The sequence below is a fragment of the Leptonotus elevatus genome, chromosome 6 (genome assembly GCF_054856555.1).
Source record: "Leptonotus elevatus isolate MCC_2025b chromosome 6, RoL_Lele_1.0, whole genome shotgun sequence".
NCBI classification, from domain to species: Eukaryota; Metazoa; Chordata; class Actinopteri; order Syngnathiformes; family Syngnathidae; genus Leptonotus; species Leptonotus elevatus.
In genome coordinates this window covers 24,046,968-24,067,708 of record NC_141244.1, presented here as the reverse complement: position 1 = coordinate 24,067,708, position 20,741 = coordinate 24,046,968, and the positions used below count along the sequence as shown (strand labels likewise).

At 42.3% G+C, this 20,741-nt stretch overlaps 2 protein-coding genes across 3 annotated transcripts; one reads left to right on the top strand and one right to left on the bottom strand.

Annotated features, from left to right (window-relative positions):
• Nucleotides 1–534: 534 nt before the first annotated feature.
• On the bottom strand, nucleotides 535–5,498 carry m6pr (mannose-6-phosphate receptor (cation dependent)). The gene is made up of 8 exons (XM_086078363.1): nucleotides 5,396–5,498; nucleotides 5,193–5,326; nucleotides 3,917–4,089; nucleotides 3,692–3,849; nucleotides 3,186–3,295; nucleotides 2,788–2,918; nucleotides 1,810–1,936; nucleotides 535–1,697 (listed from the first exon to the last, which is right to left on the bottom strand). Exons 2-8 carry the CDS (start codon nucleotides 5,196–5,198, stop codon nucleotides 1,575–1,577), a joined length of 828 nt encoding a protein of 275 aa, XP_085934489.1. The 5' UTR covers nucleotides 5,199–5,326; nucleotides 5,396–5,498; the 3' UTR covers nucleotides 535–1,574.
• Nucleotides 5,499–7,666: 2,168 nt separating this feature from the next.
• On the top strand, nucleotides 7,667–20,229 carry arhgef5 (Rho guanine nucleotide exchange factor (GEF) 5). 2 transcript variants are annotated; one of them, XM_086078362.1, is made up of 15 exons: nucleotides 7,667–8,171; nucleotides 8,637–11,351; nucleotides 12,783–12,825; nucleotides 12,946–12,995; nucleotides 14,596–14,972; nucleotides 15,513–15,673; nucleotides 15,834–15,986; nucleotides 16,062–16,191; nucleotides 16,525–16,599; nucleotides 17,073–17,162; nucleotides 17,247–17,389; nucleotides 18,482–18,625; nucleotides 18,716–18,786; nucleotides 19,445–19,549; nucleotides 19,626–20,229. In XM_086078362.1, exons 2-15 carry the CDS (start codon nucleotides 8,657–8,659, stop codon nucleotides 19,766–19,768), a joined length of 4,380 nt encoding a protein of 1,459 aa, XP_085934488.1. In that variant the 5' UTR covers nucleotides 7,667–8,171; nucleotides 8,637–8,656; the 3' UTR covers nucleotides 19,769–20,229. The 2 variants fall into 2 exon arrangements, with proteins under 2 accessions (XP_085934488.1, XP_085934487.1); XM_086078361.1 differs by having other exon boundaries at nucleotides 8,637–12,035.
• The last annotated feature ends 512 nt before the right edge of the window (nucleotides 20,230–20,741 follow it).

Genomic DNA, 20,741 nt, shown 5'->3' with positions numbered 1-20,741 from the left:
TTTTTTCTTCCTCACAGAAATGTTGGAGCTTGTTGAATGGGGTATGCAAACAATGCCGCCATCTGTTGGAAAGCACCAACGCGCACCGTTTCAATGTTACGATACGTGTTTTTCTGAATAGTGTTTTTTTTAGTCTGTTTATTTTATTGTTTTGCACGTAAGCGTAATGTATTCGCTTGAAAAAATTAACAACCAGTGTTTAATTCGGAGTATTTTTTTATTTTAATTTTTCAGTCTTTTTTTTGGGTAGGGGAGATATAAAATAAATCTATTTTAAAAATTAGTGTGTATAAATCGCATAACATTGTTCTTACCTATTGTTTTATGAGATGACATGTCTGTTCAAATAATGTAATTGGAAATATAATGTATTGAAAACCCTAATTGATGCGTTTTGTCTAGTTCAGTGCACATATAAATAATCAATGTATTTTTATGCAAATTAGATTATAATGGCTGAGCTGGCTGTGAATTGTAAATAATTCAGGAATATTATATGGACTTCCGTACAAATTCAGGTAACGTAGCCCCTAATATTTAAAAGAATGAGCATGACATGTTTTTATTCAAACACAATAGCATACAGAAAATGTCCACACAGATTTGAATCACAAAAACTACAAACTGTAGTGATTAAACAACCCATTTTCCCAATTTAGGGTTGTTGACAAAATTCAGATTGTGATCCAGGAATTCTATAGATTACCTGTAGTTTGTAAATAAGAAAGGAAATGGAACAATTTATGAAATTAATGCAAAGTAAGTGATTCTATAGAAAATTCAGAATATTTTCCAACAAGCTCTTAAGCCTAGTTTAGAACAGAAATATTAGATTTGCACTGTGTACAATACAGGGCAAATTCAAAAAAATATTACTTTTTTTTTTTTAATAGATAAATTACATGAATGTAGACACAAAAAGGGGGGGGGTCATTCTTGTTTTATTTCATTAGCTGTCTCTCGACATCATCTAGCTACAGTAATATGGATCGGAATTAAATAGCTTTTTCTATCAACTTTGGTCATTTGCAGTAAAAGTGCATTTACTTTATCAAAATATATTCACACATATGTATTTTCTTACATCTGCATACATTTGCTTTTCGGGAGATGTTAATGGTTTGGATTCATTAGCGGTTGTTTTATTCATATAATACATTTGTAGGTCGTATACTAACCGTAACAGTTTGCGACTACCAGAAGTGAAGTGTTTTAAGTGATAGGTGTGAAAGTCCAAGTCATAGCTAAAATTAACATTCACATTATGTAACCGGTCCTAAAGTTCCTAAAGGAGCAGCAGTGTTTTATAACCTCTATATAACATTCTCCGACATTAGCAGGAAAAAAATATAGCAAAATGTATTGTATTAGGTTGAACAGGTAGAAACGAAAGTTCCTGCAGATTTCTTGAGAAGGAACCTGACTGTAAACCTAGATGAATCACTCATTTGTTTCAAACAGCTGAATGATGTGCGCGGGCGGGCCCGTGCGCCGTCTGAACGGGCACGACAACGGAGTTTGCCTACAAGCAGTTTCATCAAAGACACACAGTGAAAAGTCGATCGATGCGTTGGTCACATCGGCAACAAGTCGTCGTCTCTCTCTTCTGGCACCTCGTCCAAAGGCTCTGAGGACACCGCCGTGTAATTCGGAGGCTCCTCTCGATCCCGAGAGCGGCACACAAAGTCGCAACCGTCCTGTTGAGTGGATTGTGTCATTTAGTAAACTATCGCATGTGAATGCTGAAATATTCTATGAAATTATATAGAACCATGTGGGACAAGGTCCACAGTAACCACTTGGACTTACTGCAGAGAGATTTCCGACCTCCGCCCAGAAAGCATAATTGGGGAACTGCTCCATGCCTTTTGCCCCCACGATGAGCCGCTGGTAGAGGAAACCACCGATGAGGTAAACGGCCAGTAAGCAGAACGCGCTGGAAGATGAAATGAGAGTGAGTAGAGAATTAAAATCTACACACCCATGTTCAAATGCCAGAATTTTGTGAAACAAAAAAACAGGCCTTTGGTTTCAGTTTATACAAAACATGTTAGCTTTTCCATTTGAATTCCCCCCTCAAAGATAGGTAAAAATAAACAGCGATCATGTGGTTGCACAAGTGCGCACACCCTCAAAACTGGGCTGTGGCTTTGTTCAGAATTAACCGATCAAACTCAAACAAACAAAAAATGTTAAACGTGAGTCTGCACGCAGCTTGCCACCATTCAAATTCCTCTGATCAACTCCAGATAAACTTCAGTGGTTCTAGTAGGCTTTTCCTGATATTTTACTTTCTTTCGAGCAGAACCCTGAAGTCTTTTTGTTGAAAAGATTAAAAACAACAATAAACTGTGTTATACAAGTTATAGGTCACAGTAGTGGAAAAAGTTTTGAAATGATTCAAATTGCTCTAAAAAAAAAAAGTATATGACAAAAACATGGCATTTGAATAGGGGTGTGTAGACTTTTTATACCCATAGACGTTTTAGGTATCTGCACTTCACTTCAGAATTTATTTTTCTGATGACTTTTTACTTCTGCTCAATACATTTGAAAACACACATCTGTACTTTCTACTCCTTACTTTGTCAAAAAAAAAAAGGGGCTCATTACTGTTTTTATTCTCCGCAGATGACGACAATATAAAGAAAAACAATGTAAATAGAGAGAAGTAAATTCCTATGCGATCCAGAATTGTATTTTTACTTCCACTTGAGTATAGCGTTCAAGTACTTATGCCATTCTCTGGTGTTGAGTGTGCTACATCACGTCCTGCAATGTACTCACACAATGAGTAGAATGGCGCCGGTGCTGAGCTTGTATTCAAGAGGCAGACACACGGCGCTGGTCTCCAGCTTGAACAGGTAGAAGCAGTTCTGCTCCCGTACTCTGTTCTCCTGGACCACCTCCAGCTGGCCCTGAAAACAAAAAGAGAAGATGCATCTGTCTGCATGTATTATTGCACCTTTTGTGTTCAAATATCCATTGCTTCAAAGTTTGATCACATCGGGATACAGAACACTATTCTTTTGCCCGTCTATGGCTTTTTGTGTTGTGTGTTAAGTCAACAGACATTCCTTAGGAAAAGTAAAGTGTTTTGAAATACATAGTCAGCAGATTCTCTCCCAGCACAGGCATGGCCTATTGTTTTATTTCTTGTCTGTGTTCTGAATCCACCTACTCACCACGTCCAGATTCCGATTGCAAAAAATCATCAGCATGGCTCTCCTCTGTTCCTGGGAACAGTGGTTGTCGTATTTTTCTCCGTTGCCGTATTGCAGCCACACAAAGTCACCTGCGAGAAAGTGGATGGAGAAGTATCAAGACAAAAAGTCATGCTTAAATTAGCCATTGTGCCAGAATAGTCATAGAATATATGCTTGTGTGTATTGTTTTATGTTCTATTGCTGCTGCTGCCGCTTGTGTTCAAATAAGAAGTTTCTTCAAGGTTTCTAATCCCCCCCAACAGTTATGCTACTTTTGCTTCCAATCTACGGCATTTTGCAATGTGTGTTTGCATTAAGCTACGACAGTTGATGTGATTTGAACTCTCCTTTGTTGTATGCTTACTCTTACAGCAACTGGGAAGCTGAAACTTGGAAATATAGGAACTAAAGCGAAAGAAGACAACAGACAAATGTCCAAGCAGAAAGAAATGAATAGACAACTGGTTCAGAAGATCTCAACTTACTTGCTCCGATGACCTCTGTTGTGTTGTACCTGCCGATCACCGTTGTTTCCTGGCCTTTCACTTGAATGACGCCAGCTCCGAGAACGCCGCCTGCGTCACCACACAACTGGAAAACGTACGAGTACTTGTCCCCTCCAATCTTGACTTCCGCTGTAAAGCTATCGTTAGGGAGATTTTCGTTAAATAACATTTAGTTTGCTCGTGGACGTCCAAGCTGCGACTTACTTCCTGTGACCAAGCGGCTCTATTCGCTTAAGGACATTCCGTTCTGTCTCGGACTCAAATGTGAGTTTACAGTTGGTCGTGGTCTCGTCAGCGTGCGCTCCATTCCCTCGCAGGACCAGCTGAACCACCAGTGTCCACACCAGGAGACACCTTACAATGGGATACGTCAACACCTGTAAAATGACAATATAAAAATACAATGTATGTACATTTTATATCAACACATGCTGGACATTCACAGGCAGCAAAATGGACACATGGCTAGCATGTCCGGGTCACAGTTTTGAGGTGTGGTGTTCAAATCTGGACTCTGACATCTCTGTATAGAGTTTGCATGTGTATTTGTTTTAATTGAAGACTCTTAATCGTTCATAGATATGGGAGTAGTTGTTTGCCAACATGAGCCCTCTGTGATTGGTTGGTGACCAGTCAAGGGTGGAGAAGCTCCAGCTAACCCGTGAAAAAAATGACAAGCATTAAATTGATGGATGGATAGATGGATGGATGGACTTTCAACTAATTTTCAGTGATTTTATTCAGTGAGTGATCAACTTTCAAAATGGTCAACAGATTACCATACAAAAATTATTCAGTAACATTTTGAATCCTGTGAATATTCATTTAGTATGCAACGGTTTTAGTGCAAGTGCAATATATAAATAAAGCCAGTGATTCTCAAAGTATGGTATGAATACCACTCGTGGTACTCCAGGTACCCTCTTGTGGTACATGAAAGAATCACTGCTTAAGTATAGTTGCATTTATATTTAGGTACTACTTTTATTTAACCCTGACATTAATTACCTTAGAGTCCCCCTCCAATTCAATCAGAATTAGGACCTATCTCGTAAACGGTTCAGAAAATGGATGGATGAAAAAAAAATCAGTGGTTGCAGTAGCGTGGTATCTATTAAAAGAAAACTTTAATCTACATTATCTATACTCAACAAAATACAGTACTGATTTGAAATACTTATGGATATAAATATGTCGTGACATATAAGAGCATTAACCAGCTGCTTTGATGATAAGGTTATCATTTCTAAAGTTAATTAAGGCCTTCAATGAGTAAAGACCAATTTAATGATCCAAGAAAACCCTGTACTTGTGCATACACATTATTTTTAATTGGTAAACAAACACTTAAAATGCAATAGTAAAAGTAGCATCGCCAATCAAACGCACTGGAAAAACCGCGTGATGTACGTTAAGCGTAAATGTGGCTCAAGCGTTATTGTGACTGTGAGCATTATTCGGGTCATGTTTTTTAACTTACCTGCATTATTTCAGCTTTTTAGCTGCAGTTTTGCGTCCAAGCAGCCAGTTACTGAAGCGTACAACTTAGCGACGCAGCGTTAACGCCACTCACTTCCTGTTTGGCTTTAACGGACACGTTGCTTCACATTTGTCCTTAAGTCAAATAATGGCATAATTACACAAGGCTTCAAAACGTCCTGGATGCTTTAATAGGCCGATTACCTCTTTACGGGAAATGTTTTAAACGTCATCCGACCGGCTAAAGTGATGCAAGCAGATCAGTTAACAGAGTGCGGAAGTGAAACTAAACATGCGACCACATGACAGAAGACACCAATGATAGGCGTCAGATTCTTGTATGTCTAGTCAGCTGACCGGAAGTGTCGCTGAAATGGCCAATGCTGGGAAATCGTCACCGTGGGGAAGGAAAAATTTGAATCATATAAACTATTTATTTTTTATCATGGCACTGACAAGAGATGGAGACAAAAATACTTACATTACAGTCTCTACCTTAGTAGAAATACAGTTTTGTTGTTGTTCATAACTTGGCACAATGGAAACATCTCTCCACACCAAATTGTTTTAGTCTTTTATGAACATTATCGTGCCCATACTCAAAAAAAAATCTCAACTGAAAATTGACTTGTGTTGTACGGAGGATAACAAATGCAATAAGCCTATTTTAACCAAGTAAGGAGTACAAAGTACACCATCTGTTTACAAATGAAGTAGGGCCTACTTTAAGGTAAAAACTTAAAGTTGTCATAAAATTAAAAGCTCAAGCACAGTTACCTGAAAAATATTTCACGACTAACTTTGGTACAACACTGAATTTAAGGAAGAGATTTTATGCATTTCCCCACACACAGTTCCCAGGCGTCTGTGGTATGCTCTTGTCAAAATACCCCAAGGATCATGATTTACAAACATTTTTCCAGCCATGACGAAATTGGCTAATTTTAGGGGCAGAGCTGTCTCATGCAGTGTTCCTGCCCTCATAACTCCCTATATGCTGGGCCCCGACCCCCGTTGCACCAATAGCTTCCCTGAGTAATCAAGTGCTGCATTTCACAAGTTTACGTTGTATTCTAACACTAGTCTGTGAACCCCAGAAAATATAGCTTTTTTTAACCATCACCAAGCCACTGAAATACACTTGTCGTGTTATCAGAAGCAAATGCTAGTGGATTCAGAGTAGGTAGTAAGTAGCTGTTCTAACACTGCAGCTCTGCTTACCCAGTGGCTTTAACATTCAATTTCATTTTATTTGAAAGGAACAATTCACATTGATGAACAACAAATTAAGTTGTAAATATGTCAGATTCTAGCAGCATTCATTCAAGAATTCAATAAATTATTTTCAGTTGCTTAAATTGCTAGAATCAATCAACATTGAAAATGCTTTAAACATTACACTTATCCTCTTGAATCAGACTAATCCAATACCTGAATTAATGACATTTTCCTTTACCTTTAATCAAGTCAGCAGACTACAGTCTTGAAATAACAAGATCATCTGATAAACTGACACCCAGTTGCTTGTTTGAGATTAACACCTGTCTTGTTTTGAATGTATCTTGAAAGCCATTTTATTTGTCACCATTCAGCGTGACTGACCAAAGTCCTGATCATGTGGTGGACCAATCAAAAACAAAGAGGTTAGTTTGCATAACAGTTGTACCTCAACCAAAAAAAATACCATGTAAGCCTCTTCACTTCAACAGCAACTGAATGTATTTCCTTAGGGGAAGAATACTTCTAAAAATATCAGTTTATAAATGCAGTGTGCAAGGCCACGGTTGTACAATTTATGATCCTGAAGAATTAAACAAATATAGCCTTGTATCCTTCCAACAAAAATATGTCAACTCTGGTTGCACATCAGTTTCAATCTATCACAACCATGATTATTGCCAAGAATGTGTGCAACATTAACAAGGAATTTTCCTGTGCAGAAAGTAAAATAATGACATTTGAGACAGGGAAGTTAAAAAATATGGCAATAATGATAATAATAACAATAGAAAACCCAATTTGCAATAATATGCATTCAAAACTATTTGTGTGCTTCATGATTGATGTGCTCTGTATTTGTATCCTTATAAACAAAACCAAAATGAGTGTAGAAATACATATAATGGAATTAGAAGTGAAGTGACAAATTAGAAAAACAAGTCATTTTTAATCACAAACAACTGCAGTAAAGATAATGAGGTTAGCACCCTTGCAGTGCTCCCCCCTCTGCAACTGCCTAATCTAGTTTTCAATAATAACAAAATATGTTTTTCCTTCTCATTCTCCTCCCTAATCCTATTCCAAGAGGTATTTTCCAAGGCCTCAAAACAGACTTCACTCTCTTCTCCCCTCCCCCCACTCCATTATCACCTTACCTGCCTGTGTGAGTGTGTGTGCGGTTGTGCAGCCACACCCGGCTACTCTGAATCCACCAATCAGCTGCTAGTGCCAGAAACACCAAGGAGGTGTACTTCCTGTGTTTGGTAAAAGAAGAATGGGGCAGGACAGCACAGCCAGCGACTTGTGTACTTTTGTTCCTGGGAGTTTCATGCTTTGGCGAAGGGGAGGGAAGAGGAGCGAAAGAAGTGGACAAGACCCTGCAATTTTTTGTTTGATTTATGAGAAAGCAGTTCAGTGAGAGTTGCTTATAGAGGACAACAAGGCACAAGGGGGTTGAAGGAGGAGGGGAGAAGATAAGTGTCAATCTGTTGAGACTTGTTTGGGAATTTGAAGAAGGAAGGAGGTGGGGAGAGCCAGAGAAGGCAGTGAGAAAGTGGAGGAGAGTTCAGGCGTAAACATTAGGCTTTTTTTTCACCAGCGTTAGACAAGTAGCTTCATTTGGAAATATGTTTGAGATTTAATAAGTCACTTAGGACAATGTGAAAGCAGAGAATGCATACCCGTGTGTTGTGCAATCCCCATGCTTGAGAGCTGAGCAGGACCGGGGGGAGACCAGCTCTCCCCACGACTTCACATTCAGGTGAGTGGCTTTTCTCTTCTTGTGATTTTCACACAAACACCACCTTGAGTGTTTTTCTGGCCCAGTGCAATGTGAATCTTATTCTGTCATGACTTGCATGTTGAATGTCGTGCCTATGTGTAATAGGCCTTTGCTTACTCTAAAGGCCTCCTTTGGTATGCGGTGCTTTGCAGGTTTGTGCTGCATTCTTAGCAAACTGTAGGAGGGTGTCACCTTTTCTCCTCTCTCTGTCCTGCGTCTTTATTTATGCTCTGTAAACCGGAGCTAGACTGCATTAAGCTACCTTGTAGCATTCAGCTCTGCAACAGTGATGCTAAAACTGACTGAAACAGCACAGTGCTCTTAAATTGTTGAAGCAACACTTATTGCGAAGTCTTAGTTTGTACTTCATTATATAAGCTGTTACTTCAACTTGTCCTTTGATTTGAATTATTTTGTGACTAAACTGTGTGAAATGTCTTTAAGGTTCTCCACATTATGGTACCATGGGAACCAAAAGGCCAAATTGCACCCTCTTTGACACTTTATCAAATATAAAGACGTCTGACCGCAAGCTTCAGCCAAGCGGAAGACCCTCCAGGGATTCCAGTCCAAGGCCAGCTATGACTGCCCAGACAGAGTGGGAACGCAGCCGAGAGGAAGACGGACGGAGGGATCGGGAAGTGGAGAAAATGAAAGAAAAGTCAAGGTACAGAGAAACAGATCCCCGTGAGAGATACTACGAGCGAGACCGAGGAACAAACACCAGGCCGAGGGGGACTGGTCAAGAAAAGAGGCAAGAGGATGAAAGGAAAAACGGAAGGCCGTTGTCAAATGTAGAGAGGGATTTTGAGAGGGAGATGGAATGGGGCATGAAAAAAGGTGACACATTTCCCAGGATGAGAAGAAGTCGTGAACGGGACGAAGGACGAGAGCAGAGGCGCCAAAGAGACAAGCCGAGAAGGACTGAGACGGATGGCTGGGAGCGCGAACGAGCACGAGCTCAGCAGAAGGAGCGTGAAAGAGGCGAATGGAGAAACTATGAAAAATCCAGGCACAGGTATCAAGACTCTAGCCCTGCTCTCCGAGAAAAAAGGAGAGACCTGGAGTCAGGGGGATCAAGGGACACGAGAGAGAGGGATGAAGGAAGAAGAAGGGAAAACATGGGAAGGAGGGAACACAGGATGCCCTCACCGCACAGTCGGAGAGACGGGGGCATCCATCCAGACAGTCGGGAGCATGAGAGGAACCACAGGAGAGTCGGAGGGAGGGACACAAGGAGCGAGGGAGACAGTGACGAACGAGAATCAAGGCGCGAAAAAGCCAGGGACAGCAGAGAGCGGCAGGAGTTGACATATCAACACAGCAGAAGTGAGGGGGACAGCAAGGGCAGCTCGGGAAGGGAGCCGGACAGAGACAGGCACAGATACAGAGACGCAGACCGTGTCGGGGGAGGAGGGGAGAGGGATCGGGGGCGACATAGGGAGATCGATGGAAGAGCAGCGTGGGAGGGGGGAAGACAGTCCGGCGACAGGAGAGAGAAGGAGCACTACAGAGCGCATGGGCCGAGGAAGGAAAGGCAAAGACAGGAAAGAGAGGCTGACCCTAGGTGGGATGACACAACCCCCAAGAAGGCGGCCTCTGGGGCACCGCCAAGATCTCAGAGTAGTGGCGAGCGGAGCAGCGATATGGACAGTGACACGCGACACAGGCGAGGCAGAGACGGCTACAAAGAGGTGGAGTTGGGGAAGGAAAGTGAACGGGACTTCAGGAAGAATGCGCAGAGACCAAACAGAGAGGAGCATAGGAGAAGTGAGATAGACAGAAATGAGATGGCAGCCAGTGCGCCGGAGCAGAGACGGATGTGGTTAGAACCACAGAGGGGCAGGAATAGCAAAGAGTCGTCTCTGGAGGACGACTTTGTAGACAGAGAGAGGCCTGTCACATGGAAAGAGGAGAGGGGAGTAGAGGAAAGTTGGACACGCGAGTACAGGGAGCAGCGGGAGGGGGTAAATGTAGACGGAGAAAAGGAGGTCCCTGGGGAGATAGATCATCTGTCTGGCAGCGATAGAGGTATGGGGGTAAGCTGGCAAAAGGATGCAGAGGGAGAGAGCAACAGCGAGGAGAGCGAAAGGGGAAGTGAGATAGGGGGGAGGCCAGACAGAGATCGAATGCTCTCAGGGGAGGACGGCTTTGTGACTGTGTCGAGCGGCGGTGATGACGAGGACGAACGAGACGAGTTTCTGGACTGTCAGGACTTTTGGGAGGGCGGGGATGCAAGCGGCACTCCCTCTTCTCCAGGTCATGAGCGACGGATGTTAGAGGAATATGCTAATGAGGAGGAACTAGCTGGGAGGGAAAAGAAGCCCAAGTACGTCTTTTGCGTGATCGGACAAGCGTTACCACAACCGACGCCTGACAGGATGTCGCCGTCACTCGCTGACCAGGAGGAGGGAGACGAAAGACACAGCCTCGTTTCAGAAAGTCATCATCATAGCTCCAATGATGTCAGCTGGCAGCCTCCAGATGACCTGCGTCCGTCACCGAGGAGGAATGACAAGCATGTGATGAACAGCCACCAGGAGGCTGACAGGAACAGCAACAGGTGTACAGAGGACAGCCAACAAACATCTTCTCCACAAGACGATCCGATAATGAGAGCGAGGAAAGCGGAGCACCCGTATGCCGAAATTGGGCCCGGCAAAAGGGACTCACAGACGGAAAAACTCCTCACGAAGTGGAGGGAAAAGAGTAAACAAATTGAAGAAAGGAAAGGACTCTCTCCTCTTCCGAGGAATCCTTACGCCAATGTCTTCTCTCAGGTGACTTTTGAGCAAATTCTGCCTGCCTTGGAAGGGCTTAACGTTGAAGCGATGAGCCCAGAAGAGAAAGAGGCCATTCGAATCAGAATGAGTGGTGCATGGAGCATGTCCGAGGAGCCTAAGCGGCATTCACAAGCCCCTCACCTTAAGTGGGCCAAAAGTGTGGTACGCGAGATCCTGGGACACTCGGGGGAGGACTTGACAGAGGACCCCAGCTCAGGAGAACAAGAACTCGCTCGGACTGAGGCGAGCCAAGTAGAAGAGGCTGCGCAGAGGGCGGCAGAGATGCACCTCCATAGATTGACAGAGGACGAGCCGCACTCCGAACCCGAGCCGGAGCTGGAGGAGGAAGAGCCTTTGGAGGTGGAAGGGCTGAGAGGTATGGGGCAAGGCCAGCAAGACATGCATGCTGACCAGCTCTCAGGCATGCATGCTGACACATCTGCATACACTCATGCTGACACATTGTTAGACACAGAAGGGAAGGAGGATCAAAACCCGGCAGTGAATATAGAGTCTGAGCCTCAGCTTGATCTCCAGTCAGAGAAGGTAGCTGTAAAATTGGCGGAGGAAGCAGACGATGAGGTAAAGAAGTCCGAAATCGAGAACGAGGCGAGCAGACAGAAGGAAATGGAGATGTATTTGTCTGTGAGCAACACGCTGTATAAGCCTAGCAGCTGCCCTATTCTCAATTATCAGTCTCAGTCAGAACTCCTCAAGCCCTCCACAGAGGGTGATGATGATGAGGATGATGAGGAAGAGCTGTATGAGGCAGAAGAAGTAAGGGAGGATGAGGGGACAGGTTTTCCAGAAGGTCAGGGCTCCTCAAGCGTAGAATCAGAACCTGATGAGTGTAGCACAGATGGAGCAGACCCGGAAGTGAGGAAACCGGGAGGCTCAACTCTGACGAGCAGCTGCAGTTTCCGGGATTTGGGTCCCGAGGCCCGTTTGAGGAGACGGGGCATCCGTAAAACCACCGAAAGAAGAGACGAGGCGCTTTTAGAGGTGGAAGAGGAGGAAGGTGTTGCGGGGGACCGCAGAACTCGAATATTCGCTACAACAGGTAACCAAGGGAGGAGGCAGTCCCTGATTGTGATGATTTGATTTGCAGCTCACCAATCAGCACTTCCCATTTCTGAAATGATGCAATATAGGTGTCCCAAAAAGTCATCTAACATAGACAATACTTGCTTAAATGAGCTAAAACTTTAATGAGATGAGTAGTAATTGATTTTAAAGAAGACATATTGTGCATTTTTTAATAGTTCAAACCGTTCCAATGAGTTCCATCTCAACTCATACATTTCAAGTGACATACTTTCTTCCATGTCCATATATATATATATATATATATACACACTTTTGGGGGGGGGGGGGGGCACCTTTCATCATACTTGATTGTGATCTCACTTGTTTTGATCAACATACTAACGCATAGAATTTCCAGAATCTTGCATGATTTTGTTGCTCAATCAGCCCCCCCCCCCCCCCCCAAACCCACATCTGAGGGTTGAATCTCACAGTTTGACTTCATCAGGGAACTCTATTGTGAAGCGCATGTATCACAGGTAACACTGTGGTTGGGTGGTGGAGCTGGAGGCACTGAAGGAAACCAAGAGCTGACAAGTTGATTGGAGATGTAGTATAAGCAGAGCATCTTGGATCAGTGTCACCAAAGTCACTTCTTACTAACTCAACAACTGAACACTTTATTTTTATTTTTTTAAACTACTTTACTATTTGCACTCTAGTGCTTTTATGGGAATGTTGTTGTGTAATGTTTTGACAACTAGACACTTTCTTGTTCCAGATGAGGATGATCACAGTAAAAGCTGGGGAGAGGTGGATCTAAGGTGAGTCAATTTTAGAAGAGAAAACACAATCAGTACACTTGTTGCTGAACACTATAGTTAAGAGAAACTTTAAATCATTCAGTTTTTTTTTTAAAAACTCTTGGTGTTGTGTTTATTCAGGAACGTTTTGGACACAATTGGAAGACGGAAAAGGAATTCAAAGTTTTTCAGTGAGTATCTCCCCACTGTCTTTGATAATCTTCACCTTTTGTTTATTAAACATGCTAAAACTAATCCAATCTAAGTTGAAATATGCTAAGTAGCTCAGTATGTTTAAAGAAAACAGCTTCCATCACCGCTGTGTAATTGGTGATCAAGCCAAACGGTCATTAATATCTGTGACTTTTGTCATTACAACATTTTTTTTCTTGTAGCATTTAGTTTTTTGACCCTACTCTCTTTTCATAATGTTCTGACGCAGGCTTGCTTAATTTAATATTTGTTTTTTTTAAAACGGCTCTTGGGCCGTATCTTGGATATCGCTGCAATACATAATGACCTAAGTGAAAGCATATTGGTCTCGGTGCAAGGATGAATAAATAGCACACAGAGAAAACATTCCACACTTGTTTTCGGTATAATCTCCTAATAAATCTTAATCTGGCGTATTAGTTTCTGGGTGCCGAGGCAACGTTTCTTTAGATGTGTATCTGCGGCCTTGCGCGCAGACGGGAAAAGTGTGACGCATCGGCCCATTTCCTTTCAATGTGTGTGATTCATCTGGGCAGAAACACAACTCACAAACCCCCCCCAGCCCCCGCCTCTTACCGCTCGTATGGTTGAAACCAAAATGTCACGAATAGAAAGCAAAATGTTTTTTTGACAAGCTAAACAAACCTGGGTGCTCTTGACTCGCATCGATGTCGTCAATAGTGGAGTGTGTGCGCGTGTGTTTTGAGACATTGTATTAGTGTGTATGTCTGCAAGGTTCAGGCAGGTTTGCGCAAGCACTCACATCTACAAACTTGCGGGAAAAACAGCTGCATTTGTGACGGCATTCCAGCAAGTAGGTGTTATGTGTAAATGAGATGGATAGATAGATAGATACTACTAGCTGGCTAGCTTGGTAGATAGGCTACTGTAGATCACTAGCTTGCTAATCCTATGTGGTAGGTAGGTAGGTAGTGATGAGTTATTAACATTGTTTTTCAGTTTTAATTTATATTTTAGCCGTTTTGGATTTAGTTATAGCAGTATGGCTCATGAATAGAATTGTATTATCTGTCTCACTCTCAGAAGAAGGGCAACGGGTTTGTACATTCATTCGCTATCTCTAATGGGAGGGCCGGTCTCTGCCGTTCGGAAGGGAGTCAGGCTTATTATTATTGTTTTTCTTCTAATCTGATTTATACCCATGGGAACAGATTCTCTTGTATTCACTGAGTTGTAACCAAGTGTACTGTGGGCTGATGGGCGGAGATTTCTATTCTCCCACTTTTGAATAAGTATTGATGCCCCACGTTGGACGAGACAGACAATCTGATAGAACACGGCTTCAGTGTCGTCAGCCTTTTGTCATCAGAAGCTTCTGATAATTATTTACCTTTGCAAAGGGACTTCTTCACCAGGATCTCACCATTCAGTTAATTGAACAGGCAAAGAGTACAATACTTAATATTGTCTACTCTAACAGTAGGTAGCTTAATGTGACTGCGTAGTAGTACAATTTTATATTGAACCTTGAAAGAAATTATAAAAAGATTAAAATAATGAAAATGTAAATATGCTACCATTTTCGAGCAAACCCTTTTTTGGAACTCGCCACAACAGATCGCGCCCAACTCTACCAGCAGTACAGCGAGGCGGCCCAGAACTTTGAGATCCTGCGCCAGTCTCGCTCTGATGTCCTCTCGGTTGGCGAGGACATTTCGGCCTCTCCCGGTCCGTCGCCACCTCCGGCCCGCCGACCTCTTCCGCCGCTGCCCCCCGTCCCGCATCCCCACTCCCTGTCCCACACAGGCTCCCTTACCAGCGTGAAAAGCTTGCCTGTGCCTGTGCCCGAGCCACCGAGGAGCGAGGGCAGGCCCTTGTCCCCGCGCCTCTCCATCTCGCTCACGCAGTCGGCCACGCTCTGGCGTGAGCTGCCGGGAGTCAGGAGCAGCAATGAGCTGGAGGACCTCACGGAGGACAAGAGGCGCTTGCAAGAGGTAAAGCGGACACATTAACGCATAAAGAACCATTTGGGGGTCTTGCAATATACAGTAAGCGGGGCACTTGGTTTCCGCATGTGCGTTTATCATACTCTGGTTGCAAGGCCTTCCAACTCTGACAACGCTTCACAGAACATAAAGAGAATTTTCCTTCAGAGCATCGGGAAAGCATCTGAAAACAAAAGGCAGGTTACTAGATCCTCGTGACCAGGCTGTCTTTGGGCGTTATTTTACATCAGCAGCCACTGTTTCGCTTTAAACAAGGCGTAACCCAAAATGAATCAGTCGCCCGCTGTTACTATGACAGAAATACTGGACTTTCCCCATCCTTCTTCGAGCAGACGAAGCAATTGCGTAAGGATTTATTTGAAAAAGTGTGTCTCCAGTTAACTTTTCAACAGAAACAGACAGGCTCACTTCCGCATTTTTGTTTTCCAGTCCAAGTCAAAAAGACGTCACCAAGAGCAAATCAGGCAACAGTCACCGTTGCCCGTATTCCTGTCATAAAGTTCCATGTTTCTCTTCTTGTCTTTAAAGGTGCGATTTGAAGTGGTGACCTCTGAGGCGTCCTACTGCCGCAGTCTGGATATTGTCGTCGAGCATTTCGTAAAGTCCAAACAGCTCGGAGCGCTATTGGCCACCCAGGATCGGAACTGGCTCTTTTCCCGGCTGGCCGACGTCCGTGCCATCAGCCACAGGTCAGACATGAGGCAGCTCTGTCAGGGGTGGGCAAAGTATGGCCCGTGTGCCACATATGATCATGGTCATTATCAAGAGTTCTGTATGGAGTATTTGTTGCATTAATTTAGCTATTTTCTTCCTGAAATTTGATCAAAGTAAATATGTTCAATTCCTTAGTTTCTTGTCGAAGCTTGAGGAGCGGTTGGAGTCGGACATCATGCACTTCACAGTGTGTGACATCATCGCTCGCCACTGCCAGCGCTTCAAGATGGTTTATGTACCCTACCTCACCAACCAGTCCTATCAGGATGCCACCTTCCAGAGACTCATGTAAGAAATTCTCATTTCATCTCATTAGACTTCTTGATAGCATTTGCAGCGCTTCAACTTTAGTTTTTCTTTTAGGAATGAGAATCCAGGCTTCAAACGCATCGTGGAGAAGTTGGAGAGGAGTCCTGTTTGTCAAAGACTTCCCCTTCGTTCCTTCCTAGTCCTTCCATTCCAAAGAATTACACGTATTAAGCTGCTGGTCCAGGTGGGTTTCTGTTGATTCGTGCCAATGTTGTAAAACCTCAAAGGATCAACGCAGTCCGTTTTGGGATTATTCGTCCGATTATATTTGGATTTTTAAGCCATTTTTGGGGGTGTCCTGGTGCCAGGGATCGATTTGTTTGAAGTGTTTTAAAAAGACAAAGAAAGTCAAATCAGGCTGAACATACGCGCAGCGTTGCTCACTGAACTAACAACAGTTTGAAATCTCGAGTGTGTGACTTTCGAAGCATATTTTCACCCCTCAATTTGATTTGAATCTTTAACTGTATACAATTCTGTCCGTTTGCATGCAAACACTCTATTGTTTCCTTTCCAGAATATCGTCAAGAGAACAACTGCGGGCACTCCGGAAGCGACGCAGGCCATTAAAGCCTTGCGGCTTTTGGAGAAGGTAAATTCCTTGTCTGACAAAGTCTGTCTTTTCATAAATGCAGTTTCATTGGCCAAAGAAGCATGCATTTTCTGCCACCATTTTCACCTGAATCTTTTTGTAAGGCGCATTAAGTAAGTCAGTGGCAGGTCAACTTTGCAAGTGTTCGAGATCTATTTTTTTTTTCTTTGTTGCTATGTTCTCTGATAATTTTTTCCAAACCCATGCTGTGCCTCTCCATTGTAGAAGCATGTTTGGAGGCTTGTTCCTTTTATGTTTTTCTACTTCATCTAAGAAAAATCAGGGTCAGGCTTTCTGTTCAATCTCCCTCTGTTGGTCATTGTTGTTTTTTTATTTTTTTATGTCTCTTGGACGGGTTGTAAATGTGAATTTCATTGCGTTGCACTGCTGTGCAATGGCAATAATTGTGATTCCATTTGCTCCAGAACATGTCAAGTTTTAGTTGACTAACGGACTACTATTGTGCCCTCTAGCTGATCCAAGAGAGCAATGACAGCATCTCCCAAATGAAAAGCATCGAGTCGTTGGTGTGTCTCAGTGCCAAGGTGGACTTTGAGTGCAGGGTACGTCAAATCTTTGGAATTTTTATTCCCTGTGGCACTGGTGATCAATGCGGACAAATGCCAATAAGATCTTGGTTGTTGCAGACTCTTCCTCTCATCAGCCAGTCTCGGAGGTTGGTACGAGAGGGACCAGTCACCGAATTGATGGATTTTTCCCAGAAGGAGACGGAGAGGAATATTTACATGCACTTATTCAACGACTACCTGCTGCTTTCACAACAAAAGGAGTGAGTCAGCGTTTTCTTTTACTGGATGACTGATTCATGCATGTCTTTAATGATCATTTACAACATCATGTTCTAGACGCAGCAGCCTTATCTTCTTCAGTCTTATCAGAGAATACTTCCTTTCTGTCATTTGATTTGTTGTGTGAATGCTGAAGAGCATAGCAAATGTTTTTCTGAAGATTCATTATTATTATTATTATTATTATTATCCTCACAAATGACTCACAAAATCCAGGACATCCAGGAAACAATTTTTACACAACTCAAAAAAAAAAAAAAGCCTGGTTTCACATAATTACAAAAAAAAAGCACATGAAAGAGATTTTTTATTAAAAAAAGTTCTCCATAAGTTTAAATGGTTTGGCTCATTCACAGAACCTCTTTTAAAATGACTTTCCATACTTTTTCTTTACCTCCTTCTTCAACATTTCTTTTTTTTTTTTTAAATACATTTACATTTCTTGACTGATTTAAACTATGGTCAAGTCAATTAGAACACTTTGGAATTAAAAAAATATCATATTCCTAAATTTCAATAATAAAATTCCCAAATGAAGGGGGATATTTTCCATATTTACCTCCTCCTTCCATATTTCTTGACCAGTTCAAATTATTCCAACTTCAAAATATTTCGGTTAATAGGACATCAACTGTTTATCACATTCACCATATTTAAAAATGTTCGCAATACAATTCCCAAATTAAGAGCTTTTTATGTATTTACTTGCTTCTTCCACATTTCATTCAAATTTAAGAAATATTTTACACATTTATCTCTTCCATCCACATTTCTTTACTTAGTCCAACTATTTCAACTTCAAAATGAACAGCAGGACATCTTGGGATTGACTTACTGTACATCACATTCCCCAAATTCTCAAATGTTCACAATAAAATTCACAACTAAAGAGATAATATAATTAATGACCTCCCATTTTCACATTTCTTGACTGAAGACTATGAAGTGTGTCATTGCGCATTTCAACAGTTCAATAAATTCCACAGCATTTCAATCCAGCATCAGCCTTTAAGGATTCACACGCAATTTCTACATAAATTGTGCTTTCTACTAATGTACCGCGCTTCTTCCAGAGGGGGCAGATTTACGGTGATCGACCACGCTCCTGTGGCGGAGCTGCGGGCAGAGAACTGCCGCGTCAAACTTCATTCCCTGCAGAAGAACCTGTTCAGGCTGCACATGTCGCAAAAGTCGCTGCTGCTAAGGACCGACACACAGTAAGAGGCGGTGGTGTGCATGCTGTGACATAAGGTTACAAAAGGCTGAGGGAATATGCACTCATTTTTTTCTCTTTTTGTCTCTTTCAGGAGTGATAAGCTACGCTGGATATCCGCCCTTTCGCGCCCTCACCCCGAAGTCGATTTTTCTTCCGCACAAGGTGAATGAATGTTTCTTGGTCTGCTAGTGCTGCCATTTCCTGAATGACTTAATAACTGTACAATAATGTTTGACTAAAATTACTCAAAGACCGCACTGTTAAATTGATTTAAAATGTTTCAAAGACTTTAATCAAAGGTATAGGGGGGGAAAAAAGCTAACCTTAACCTGGATTTAAAAGCATTTACACTTGGGGCTGGTTTTACTTCTTTTGGCATCTTATTACATTCGAGTGCAGCATAATAGCTAAATACAGCTTCACCATGTTTGCTTTGAACTCTGGGGTCCACTAATTGGCCCGAATCTGCAGACCTCAGAGCCATACTGGCTTTATATTAAATCAGTATTTCTTTAATGTATTCAGGATCAAATCTAATTTCCATATTGAAATGAATTGGACCCCCCCCCCCCCCCCCAAGAAAGTAAAATAGCCTTAAAATGTATCAAAACAAACGTAATGAAAGAGAATGTCCAGAAATGAAGGGGATTTGTGTGTACTGAATATGTGCCTTTAAGGGGCGTGGCCTAGCAAGTGATGTCAGCAGAAGTCCAAATATCGACCAACAAGCACCTGCTTGTAACTCTGAAAAACTGGTGTCTATACAGGAAGTCATGTCATATCTTTTAAAATGTTACCCCTTTTCCATCTTTTTTTTTAGATTTCCCACAGATGCAGTGTATCAGAGCTGTGGTGGCCCAGCAGCCGGATGAGTTATCATTAGAAAAAGCTGATATCATACTGGTGCACCAACAAAGCAGCGACCGTAAGACCACCTCAACTTCAAACCGATTTGAATTAGTAGGGATTTTCCCCTCATTGGTTTCTATCGTTTTCTCCAGATTGGGTCGAAGGCACCAGACTGTCCGATCGGCATCGCGGATGGGTCCCGGACTCACATTTGGAATTGATCAGCAACTCCAGGGTACGACAGCGCAATCTGTCTGACGCCCTCAAACTCACGACGGCCACAGCTGCGGTATGAGCGGGACAAAAAGCGAGAGACTCTCGTGCATCCGCTTGCTTTACATTTCCTGTTGGGACGGATTGGAGACTCAACATTTGTGTCTCCAAATGTGCCTTTTAATCAAAAGAACAGTCTGCCTCTTTGGAGCAATGTGTAAGACCACAGTAGATGAGGAGTGGACCTGTGGACTCTATGAAAAATACTATCCTCATCACAAACAGTGTGTGGCTATAATATGTTTTTTAAAAAGCAAACATGTTTTCCAATAGATGTTTTAAGGAAAATAATACACTTGCATATCTACTAGAGTGGAAAAGATGATTTCATGATGCATGTATTACTGCAGCGCAAGCCCATGCATGAAAGAGACCTTGACATGGCTCAATGTAAAAATGTGCAACTTATTAATAAATGTACAGAACATTTTAGGTAGACTGAATATGTTTCAATAAATGCAGATTTCAATCATGTGGAAGCAATGTGCAAGACTTACTGGAAAGTTTATTTATATCAACTCACCTATGAGATCCAGAGGCAGAGGCAGTGCATTTGGTACCTGGACCTTCAGTGGGAACTTATACCCAATTGAAATGTATTGACTAAAATGAAAGCTGATTTTAATTACTGCATTTTGTGTACATTTGTGCTTGAAAATTTACATACCCTCGGGGTATGTAAACTTATGAGCCCACTGTATGGTCAGAAAATGGTTAATTCCCATAAAATCCAAAATAGTGTGACAATTGTGATATTTTCATAGCTTGAAGTTGATATGAGGTTGGATGTGAATTTTGGTGACGATTCACAGCATTTTTTTTTCTCATTAAGCAACGTTTAGCTTTTGTTCATTTACGCTTGTGCTAATAAGTTTACAAACCCTTAAGGTATATGTAAAGTAATGTAAGTTAAATACAGTACACAAAAAATATACCTCTCATGATGCAGTGCAGTCTGCTCTACAGTACTGCTGACAACAGCATTAAGCATTAGT